Source organism: Colias eurytheme, chromosome 7, assembly GCF_061535395.1.
Source record: "Colias eurytheme isolate Ceu_HAF_F1 chromosome 7, ilColEury1 Martin Lab GWU primary, whole genome shotgun sequence".
NCBI lineage: Eukaryota > Metazoa > Arthropoda > Insecta > Lepidoptera > Pieridae > Colias > Colias eurytheme.
In genome coordinates, this window is record NC_142986.1 from 4,664,752 (window position 1) to 4,674,649 (window position 9,898).

Sequence of the window (9,898 nt, forward strand, 5' to 3'; positions counted from 1 at the left end):
CGTGCGTTTTATGTTTGATTATTGTATAGAACGAAATATTTATTCAAAAATCTTTTAGAAGAACAATATCCTCTTATCTGATTATAATCTTAAATTTATTCAATTCCTCAGGCTGGACGGCACCCGCGAGGACCTGGTGGACATGTTCATCGTGCACACTATCGAGGAGATCAGCGGCCTCATGGACGCGCACGCTCGCTTCAAGGCCACGCTCGGAGAGGCTGATAAGGAATACCAGGTTCGATGACATTTCATCATCATCATTTTTTTAACGTGATAACGTTTTTAAAATCGTTTTAGTCGGGTGACATGTTCAGAAACTTGTGTCACACCAAAACCTCACGAGCGCGATCGCAGGTATAACGAGAGAGAGACGGACCGATCTCCCGTCTCATCTCGAGCGCTGCCACCAATAAGACGTTATCACGTAAACATCTCGATAAACCTACTTTACAAACAACCAATTTTTTTTTCTTCTATGTTAACTTCTTGTAAAAAAATTGGCCATAAATGAAAACGCTGCACAAACGCCGGTTGGCATTTAACATCAATCTTATTTTGGTTTTAGGATATGGTCACAACGTTTGTAGGAACCGATTAAACAATTGCATCATCAGCAAATTAATTACATAAAATATTTTGCTTCTAGGCGATAGTCAACCTTGTACACCAAGTGGAGTCGATCGTCAAGCAACACCAAATCCCTGGAGGACTTGAGAACCCCTACACTACATTAACCGCACACGTAAGTTAACTTTACATTTTGCAAGGTAGCAATGTCCTATTGTGCAAAAAATATTATGAGTGAAGTACTCGAAGTATAAAATTAAACTAGTAAAAGTTCAATAATAAAGACTTCTACATTCTACATTTGTAATCAAATGAACTGTAACTTTTATTTTATTAGTATGTTTTCTTTATCAATTTACCTTTGGATGACCTACTAAATATTAGCATCGAGAGTTCAACCACAAATGGTTAAAATTTTATTGCTAAGTACTAAGCAACAGAAGCAGCACAAATCATCCACAATATTCTATTGCTGAACACTGAGCACCGTACTTACAAATATCTAAATCTACACTAATATTATAAAGAGGAAAACTTTGTTTGTTTGTTTGATTGTAATGAATAGGCTCATAAACTACTGGACCGATTTTAAAAATTCTTTCACCATTCGAAAGCTACATTATCCACGAGTAATATAGGCTATATATTATCACGCTAAGACCAACAGGAGCGGAGCCACGCGGGTGAAACCGCGCGGCACAGCTAGTAACCACATAAAGTCGCTAATCAATAACTAATAATATGTTATATAACCCAGGAGCTGAACCGCAAGTGGTCCGACGTGCGGCAACTAGTGCCGCAGCGCGACGGCACGCTGGCGGCGGAACTCCGCAAGCAGCAGAACAACGAGACGCTTCGCCGACAGTTCGCGGAGAAGGCCAACGCTGTGGGGCCCTGGATCGAGCGGCAGATGGACGCTGTTACTGCTATTGGCATGGGCCTGCAGGTATACATTTTTTTTAAATAGTGGAGAATGTATTTAGGCATACCCAGAGCGCTCGGGGAAAGGGCCCTGGGTTATGTCGGACTCACCCTGCAGAGTGCAGGGACCTACCGACTAAACTTCACTGTGAGCCGCGGGTATTCGGTAGAACGCATCCGCAGACCCGTCAGCGGCAGCCTATCTCCAGGCCCAACGCGACCTCCCGCCAGCTCTACCTTCCTGGGGGGCGGAACACTTCTCACGCCACCTCTCCGCACCGAATGATGGATTATGTCCGCCTATCATCAAGGAGGCAAGTTGCGACCGTGTATAGCGGCCGCGACACGGCGATGACGCCCAATAGGGTCCGCGGTAGGATTTCTCTCACGGACCCGCTCTGCCTCCTCCTTCTCTGCAGGTATACATACAGCAAACGATATTATATGCATATATCAAATACATAGGTCAGCTACTATAAGCATCTAAACTCGCGTATCCGCCTATATACATACACAAAAACTTAGATGATATTATGAATATAAATGTGTATTCTATAATTGCATATATATATATATATATATATATATATATATATATTATAAATACCTACAGTAGTCAGTAATGCAACTATTCACGTTTGTTGATAAATTAGTATCTATGTATTCACTCGTATTGACACATTTACTTTCGAAATTAAATCAGCAATTATAATTCAGTTATATAACTTCACGATGTAAAAATATAAAAAAATATCTTGCGAAAAATTCTTGTTATATTTCCTATATACGTACACGCACATTTTTATATAATGGAGATAATATATGTTGGACCAATATCTAACATACAAAATACTTCGCAGGGCTCACTGGAAGACCAATTACACCGGCTGAAGGAGTACGAAGCCGGCGTGTACGCGTACAAGCCGCACATCGAAGAGTTGGAACGCATCCACCAAGCCGTACAAGAGGGCATGATCTTCGAGAACAGGTTAGTTACTATTTCTATAACTACTCTCATGTTGTTATTTCAAAAAAGGTGGGAGATTTTGTCATATTTAAAATTGAAAAAATTATTAGACAAAAGTCGGTTTTTCAATAGCTTGCCCCAACCATAATCTGTACATTTACAGGGGAAAATAAGCCACTTTTTTCTCCTATCCTTAACCAAGTAAACTATAGAAATCCAGTGTTTTATTTACATATTAGTAAATACGCATATTGATCACAAATGCTTGAATGCAAATTAAAATACAGGCTACAATCCTGTAATAAACATGATATCAAGCAAACCAAATTTTCGAATAATTATACATTTTATTAAGCTATTGCATAGCTTCTATCGCGGGCCTTGAGTGCGGGGACCGAATCCAGAAATTCCGTAACGAAAAACCTCACGCTCCCCACTCCGACGGGCACGGAGGTGTAGCTTGAAGGCATAGCATGCAATAGCTTTACCGCGGCAGTCCCCGAGTGCCACACGTCTTTTTTTATAATCTTCCGATGTACTAAATACACAATTCGTTCAGGTACTCCCAATACACGATGGAGACGCTCCGCGTGGGCTGGGAGCAGCTCCTCACGTCCATCAACCGCACCATCAACGAGGTGGAGAACCAGATCCTCACGCGCGACTCCAAGGGCATCACGCAGGAACAGCTCACAGAGTTCCGCGCCTCATTCAACCACTTTGACAAGAACCGCACAGGTGAATAAAATACTACGATGTCAGAACAAATGTCGTCTTAAAGCGTCTGATAAAATAGTTAACCTCTGATCAATTTTCTTTTGAAGGGATTCACTGTTAATCCATCAGTCCTCGGAATCACAGACACAATAGAAAATCTATTGTGTCGCGCCCCGATCGGGGCTTACGGTGGTCAATGGGTTAAATTGAATTTTGTTTTAAATATTTCTGTTTTTCTGAAGGTAGTTAAAAAAAAATTTGATATCAGAACGACGCTTATTTTAGGACGCATGATTAAACGTCTGCTTTTTTAAATACATGATTTGTTTTTCTATCAATGAATAGTTAATTTTTATATTTTGTCATATTTTAGGACGATTGGCACCTGAGGAATTGAAATCATGCCTGGTGTCTCTCGGCTACAGTATTGGCAAGGACAGACAGGGTGAACTCGACTTCCAACGCATTCTCGCTGTCGTTGATCCCAACAATACTGGTAAGATATAATTTTTCATCTATTCATAAATTAATAAAACAGCTGAAGCAATGACATAAATAAAAAAATTGTTATTTTAAGAATACCACAAAAGTAATAACAGTTAAAATTGTTGATAATTAATGTAATTTCTGTTAATTCAATGTTTGTATCACTTTCTTAGGCTACGTATCGTTCGATGCGTTCTTGGACTTCATGACGAGGGAATCCACCGACACTGACACAGCTGAACAGGTCATCGATAGCTTTAGGATCTTAGCTGGTGACAAGGTAACGAAAATTTTATGTGCACTGTATATTTAATTTCATTCAAATTGAGTAGTCAGTTTCCGACTTGAAGGACCAATAACAACCCAAATATAAAAAAAAATGTTGTGTGGTTTTATGAAACCACGGTAAAAGTGAAACTGTTCGAACGGTTCCGAACACTGCTTTGTGTAGCGCATGTCGCGTGACGGTCGGCTGCCGAGTAGGTATACCTATTACCTACTCGGCAGCCGCGATACACGCGACATGCGCTACACGGACCAAAAAGTTTGAGACGATGTAATAAAAGTTTCACTTTAAATACAAATTATCTTATTTTTAATAAATTAAACTCAACAGTAATTCTAGTCAATTGTCACCACTGTTATTTTTCACTTAAAAAAATATAGCTATTTTACTTACATTAATAATGGCGGAAAACGAGTATCATATAACTTCATAACTTAAGCATCTGCTTTATTTATTATATCTTTGTTTTTTCCCATAAAAAATCATTATTTGATTTTATTTTTAATGTACCTAAGAGCTACAACTAATACCAAAATCCCCAAACAGATAACCATAACTAATGTTTAATCCGTAGCCGTTCATAACCGCGGAGGAGCTCCGCCGCGAACTGCCGCCCGACCAGGCGGAGTACTGCGTGTCGCGCATGCCGCCGTACCGCGCGCCCGGCGCCCCGCCCGGCGCGCTCGACTACATGGCCTTCTCCACCGCGCTCTACGGCGAGACCGACCTCTAGGTTACACCCCACTACTGTATACACATACATAAATCACACCAAACACGTGGTTACGGAATACTTAGCCAGTCTGGCCGCTAGGTTACACCCCACTACTGCATTACCTAATAGACCAGACCAAACACGTCGTTACACTTAAGCCAGACCGGCCGCTAGCTTACACCCCACTACTGTAGACTAGATTACAAAATAGACCAGACAAAACATGTGGTTACAGAACACTTAAGCCAGTCCGGCCGCTAGGATACACACCACTACTGTATAGAATGCATTACCTAATAGACCAGACCAAACACGTGGTTACAGAACACTTAAGCCAGTCCGGCCGCTAGGTTACACACCACTACTGTATAGAATGCATTACCTAATAGACCAGACCAAACACGTGGTTCAACAACACTTGAGTCAGACCGGCCATTAGGTGCCATTCATATATGTCCCTACCTCATTATTAAAAGATATATGTACCTACATAATTTATAAAAAACTATAGGTAAATAAAATTGGCAAACAACCAAACTTCTCTAGCTAATGAGTTGCCAAAGTATTTTGTTTACTGCTATTAGTTATTTATGATTAAGAGCATCGTGGTACATATCATTTTACACCTTTTTTTGAATCAGTCATGTATTATTTCCAGATCTATCTTCGCCATAAAGTCAAGAACAGGTGACAAAGGGTAGAGACCTTTCGAAGAACATAAGATCTGCACTCCGCCAACAGAAGCAAAATTTTACTAACACGGTGGATTAATTAGTCATGGAAAATTGCGAAAAATTATATCACTTTCGTTGATCATATCACGCCGCCCTAAGCATGGTCAACATAAGAGAACGATTTTTGCAATAAGTTGTTTTAACAGTTTAAGTATGTGCAATGTCAAACCAAAAATGTCATTAACTTTGAGAAATTTTACTCCCTAAAATATGGACTTTTGGCTCAAATCCGGAGAAACTTTGTATGTTTACAATTCTATTTATATTAGATTTAGGTATTTTAACTTTTGTATGAGACCATCAGAGAAGTCACAAAACATTTATTTGTAAGTTAAATGGTGCTAATATTAGGCTCACTAATGTGTGACACCAAATTAAGACTCATTCATATTGTGAGAATGTTTTGTTATATTTTATTTTTAAGCAAGCATTATTTATACAAATCAAATTTTATTACTGCCATTAGTAATTTAACTTGAATGGTAGGAAATACATAACATGTAAGCAAGATATTCAACAGTGTTGCAAGGAATAATCATACAAATTATTTATTTATTCAATAGATTGCCACACCTTGCCCGCATCTATTTATTATCATTTGAATATCATTTTATATAATCGTTTGTGAGAGTATTTTTGGTTGAGTACTCTAAATAAATGATCTGCCATATTTTAGTCTTTTAATAATGACTGTGTTGTTAATTCAACCAATTATATTATTATGAGGAAGAAGTGGGATGTAGGCTAAGAATGAATTATGTGCCCAAAAAGTATACTAACTCGAATGTACAGCTAAATTAATAAAGAGCTCTTAAAACAAAAATTATTTTATTTATCAACAACCAAACCTATTATAATATTACAATCTATTACTAAGTTCAAAAGATAACATACAGGTCTACACTATGTGCTCTCATAAATAGGTTACATTGCATTTGTCTTTATATTTATTTATTCTAAATTATTGCAATTTCAGAAATATACTGATAATTCAGAGACCTGAAGCTTATATAATGCTATATCATATAAATAAAAGTAACTTTTTGTCTTAATTTAATTTGTGAAATTATTAACATTCTTCAGGTCTGAAAACCTGTCAATATATGAATTGTACCATGCATCAATTTCAGATCATTATTGATAAACATGTTTTCTGTATTTATGCTCCTTCTTTCTTAGATTCTTCTGCTGTGAGTAACGCACTTTTGATCCCAACTTTTTTCAACTCTTCGACTAGTTCCCCTGACTGATGCATTTGCAACATAATATCACATCCTCCGACAAATTCTCCATTTATAAATACTTGGGGAATTGTTGGCCAGTTAGAATAATCTTTAATACCTGTAAAAAATGATATCATCAAAACCTCTTATCCTAAACAAGAAAAAAGGTCCTTATTGTTATATGAAAGTCATTGTAAATTGCTTTTCACTATGAATTTACTGAACTTTACTATATTGATACAGAAAAAGTTTTGAAGACAAGGACTTCGTGCTCAATACTTATAGAATCTATGACATAGATAATAATTGATACAATGCTGATTATTAAAAAATCCCTAATAAAAAAGAGACATAGCTTGATAATTATTGATAGCCAAAACCTATCAAAATATGCAAAAATCAATAAATCAAAAACCATTGATTCATAAAAGGGAAGCTATATTCATTTGCAATATTGTATTATCACTACATATATGTACTTTTGCTATTATTTTGATATGTAAATGTAAAAACATAACCTTTTACAAACAATGATATGAATAATTATTCATGTAGCTGAATTACATTCTGAACTTGACTAATAGAACTGGTTCCCATTAATTTAACTATGACAAAATATACTCTAAATTACTTAAATTAATATTTTAATATATGGCGCATATTATATAACATTAAATAATATATCTTCTAGAACTAACCTTGCCTAAGATTTTCGTCAGATAAAACATCATGACTTTCATAGGGAACAGCATGCATTCTCATAATTTGTACAACGGCATTACTAAATCCACATCTGGGAGCATCTGGAACTCCTTTCATAAATACCACAACTTTGTTATTCTTTACTATTTTATCAATTTTCTCGTTCACAGCAGCATCCGCAAGAAGCCGACTTGTTATTTTAAAAGTATTGTTATAAATTGGGTAAATGCTTCTCCTTAATATGGAATTCATGATGAATATTTTTGTAAATATACAGGACACTGAAAAATGATAAAAATTACACTTGATTATGTATGAAAAAGTTAATTTTTTTTAATTATTTCACAATTATTCACACAGTAAATTTACCTCAAATCTCAAATTTTTTTTTAATCTGTCAAATGTCAATTGTCATATTCTGAGTTCTGACAAAAGTGACGGATCCTAAACAGAAGAATCAAAAAACTCGAGAAAAGAAGAAATTAATGTAATGTAATGTGCCTGAGTATCTATCGCACCCAAAAATTTTAAAGAATGATTTAAAAACATTTTGAAATAATTGAGTTTTATTCTTTCACTAAATCATATAGTTTTAAATTTTTTAATCTGTATTATGTTTTATGTTTTATCTGTATTAAAAGCTGTCGCTCTCGCTTGAGCCTTGACGCCTTGTCATTTCACATTTGGTGATTTGATTTGTAAATTGTTTCGCTTTACGATTGTGTGGACCGTTTTCGTGACTGTTATCGTTTATCCTATAGTTAATTTATACAAAATAAAGAAAAATTACGAGTAATGGAAAACGCAGAGGAAGTGTTTCAATTCTTAGAAGAATTCTCCAAACGTAAGCCAAAAATAATACCACAAGAATTGAATGATTATTTGGAGTATGTAGCTCGTACCGGAGACCCCGTATATCAATGGTCTCTAGTTAAAAGTTTATTCAAAGAAAAGTTATTAAATGTAATAACAGATTTTCATGAATCCACACCTAGTGTCGATATTCCACCATGTCCTAACGTGGATCCATTCAACTATGATATTATGAAAAATAGTCTCATTGAACGTCTTGATTCATTCACATCAGCACCTTTTACGGTACAAAGGATATGTGAACTACTTACGTGTCCGCGGAAACAATACAACCGAGTCGATAAGTTTATGAGAGCCATTGAAAAAAATATCTTAGTCGTAAGCACAAGAGAGCCTGGTCCACAGAGACATCAAGAACCGGAAAATGGCGAAGCAATGGAACCCATGGTAAATGGCTCTGACAACAATTCTGAATATAATGTTGATGTTGAAATGGAAGACATATCTTGGAAAGAAAATGCTGAATCTAGGCAGGAGTCAGAACCTCAGCCAAGTTCATCTGACGCTCATATTTCAGTAGACGATTTAGAAGCGAGATTGCAGGCTAAGCAAAATGAATCTAGCACACAAGACAAACAAACAACTGAATATGAATCTGTTACTCCACCAGAACTTAACGTAGTTGAAAATAATGAGGAACCCTTACAAGAAGAGAAATCTGAAGAAATACATAGCCCTCCTTTAAGTGACGAAAAAGAAAACAATACTGTAATAGTAACGGAGAAAAATCAAGAGCAAAAGATTGATGTAGAAATGAATGAAGCATCTACCCCTCCTGGTCCATTAGTCATTCCAGATATCAAGGTAGATGATGCAGAAATGACAGAACAAAAGTTACATGAACAAGCCCAGGCTGCAGATAATATTGAACCAATTAAAACTACCAATGAAGTTGTAGAAGGTAATTCTATAATTGACGAAAAATCAACTGATGAAAGTAGCTCAGATGCTAGCACAAAGGATGAGAATGAACCTAAAAATATATCAGAAGCTTCCTCCTCTAGTGAAGAGAGCTCATCCTCAAGTGATAACGTAGATGGAAACAGTAATTCTCCAAAATCTCAAACTGAAGTTACACCAGAGAAACAGGTTTCACAAGATGATAAGGAAAATAATGACAGTGAAAATGCAACATCTGAAGTTATTGATACACCTGCTGTAACAATTCAGTCTGAGAACTATTCCATAACAGATGTCAATTCAGAAATACCACAAGCACCTACTGATATTGCAAATAAGGAAGAACAAGTTACACCAGAAAGTAGTCAAGAAGACCTTAAGGAAGAAATTAAAAAAGACGTAACTGAAATTGATAATGAAACAAAGACAGAAACTCCATCATCTTAGGCATAATTAATTTATAATGTTACAAATTGAACTGACCTTACTTGAGGTGTCTGAATTATTATCAAGATGTAAGATAAATAAATAAGTTATTTCAAAGTGATGGCCAATGATAAAAGCCCCACTTAATTTTCTTATTCGTAGATAAGCAATATGCACCCTTTTTGTATGTATTTATAAGTTTAAACAACAATTTATGTGACAAAGGGATCTCCATTATTTGTATTCTAGAATGATTGAGATAAGTTATGATGTAATAAATGAATGATTTGTAGACGGTTTGTTTTATTTTAATATATAGCTAATTTATTTATTTATGGCAATTTTTTTATTTATTCCCAATCCTACAAACATAAAACT

At 35.9% G+C, this 9,898-nt stretch overlaps 3 protein-coding genes across 4 annotated transcripts in view; 2 read left to right on the top strand and 1 right to left on the bottom strand.

Annotated features, from left to right (window-relative positions):
• Actn (alpha actinin) overlaps nucleotides 1–6,219 on the top strand; it is a 34,076-nt gene extending 27,857 nt beyond the window's left edge. For both annotated transcript variants that reach the window (XM_090104049.1, XM_090104050.1), the window contains exons 12-20: nucleotides 112–238; nucleotides 650–745; nucleotides 1,328–1,516; nucleotides 2,352–2,479; nucleotides 3,018–3,196; nucleotides 3,549–3,671; nucleotides 3,835–3,941; nucleotides 4,522–4,680; nucleotides 5,321–6,219. In XM_090104049.1, coding sequence (XP_089960175.1) covers nucleotides 112–238; nucleotides 650–745; nucleotides 1,328–1,516; nucleotides 2,352–2,479; nucleotides 3,018–3,196; nucleotides 3,549–3,671; nucleotides 3,835–3,941; nucleotides 4,522–4,680 — 1,108 coding nt within the window. In that variant the 3' untranslated portion in view covers nucleotides 5,321–6,219. The remainder of the gene's footprint in view (nucleotides 1–111; nucleotides 239–649; nucleotides 746–1,327; nucleotides 1,517–2,351; nucleotides 2,480–3,017; nucleotides 3,197–3,548; nucleotides 3,672–3,834; nucleotides 3,942–4,521; nucleotides 4,681–5,320) is intronic.
• Nucleotides 5,979–7,722, bottom strand: Grx5 (Glutaredoxin 5). The gene is made up of 3 exons (XM_090104051.1): nucleotides 7,691–7,722; nucleotides 7,318–7,602; nucleotides 5,979–6,737 (listed from the first exon to the last, which is right to left on the bottom strand). Exons 2-3 carry the CDS (start codon nucleotides 7,571–7,573, stop codon nucleotides 6,556–6,558), a joined length of 438 nt encoding a protein of 145 aa, XP_089960177.1. The 5' UTR covers nucleotides 7,574–7,602; nucleotides 7,691–7,722; the 3' UTR covers nucleotides 5,979–6,555.
• Nucleotides 7,723–7,991: 269 nt separating this feature from the next.
• On the top strand, nucleotides 7,992–9,812 carry LOC149906995 (uncharacterized). The gene has a single exon (XM_090104052.1). The coding sequence runs from the start codon at nucleotides 8,117–8,119 to the stop codon at nucleotides 9,539–9,541; it is 1,425 nt and encodes a 474-aa protein (XP_089960178.1). The 5' UTR covers nucleotides 7,992–8,116; the 3' UTR covers nucleotides 9,542–9,812.
• Nucleotides 9,813–9,898: the final 86 nt, after the last annotated feature.

Excerpts from the sequence above, each read along its gene's own strand:
- Grx5 (XM_090104051.1), bottom strand. The coding sequence starts at position 7,573 with ATGAATTCCATATTAAGGAGAAGCATTTACCCAATTTATAACAATACT. Across the intron at positions 6,738-7,317 it reads TGACGAAAATCTTAGGCAAG|GTATTAAAGATTATTCTAAC; the intron begins GTTAGTTCTAGA and ends CATTTTTTACAG.
- LOC149906995 (XM_090104052.1), top strand. The coding sequence starts at position 8,117 with ATGGAAAACGCAGAGGAAGTGTTTCAATTCTTAGAAGAATTCTCCAAA.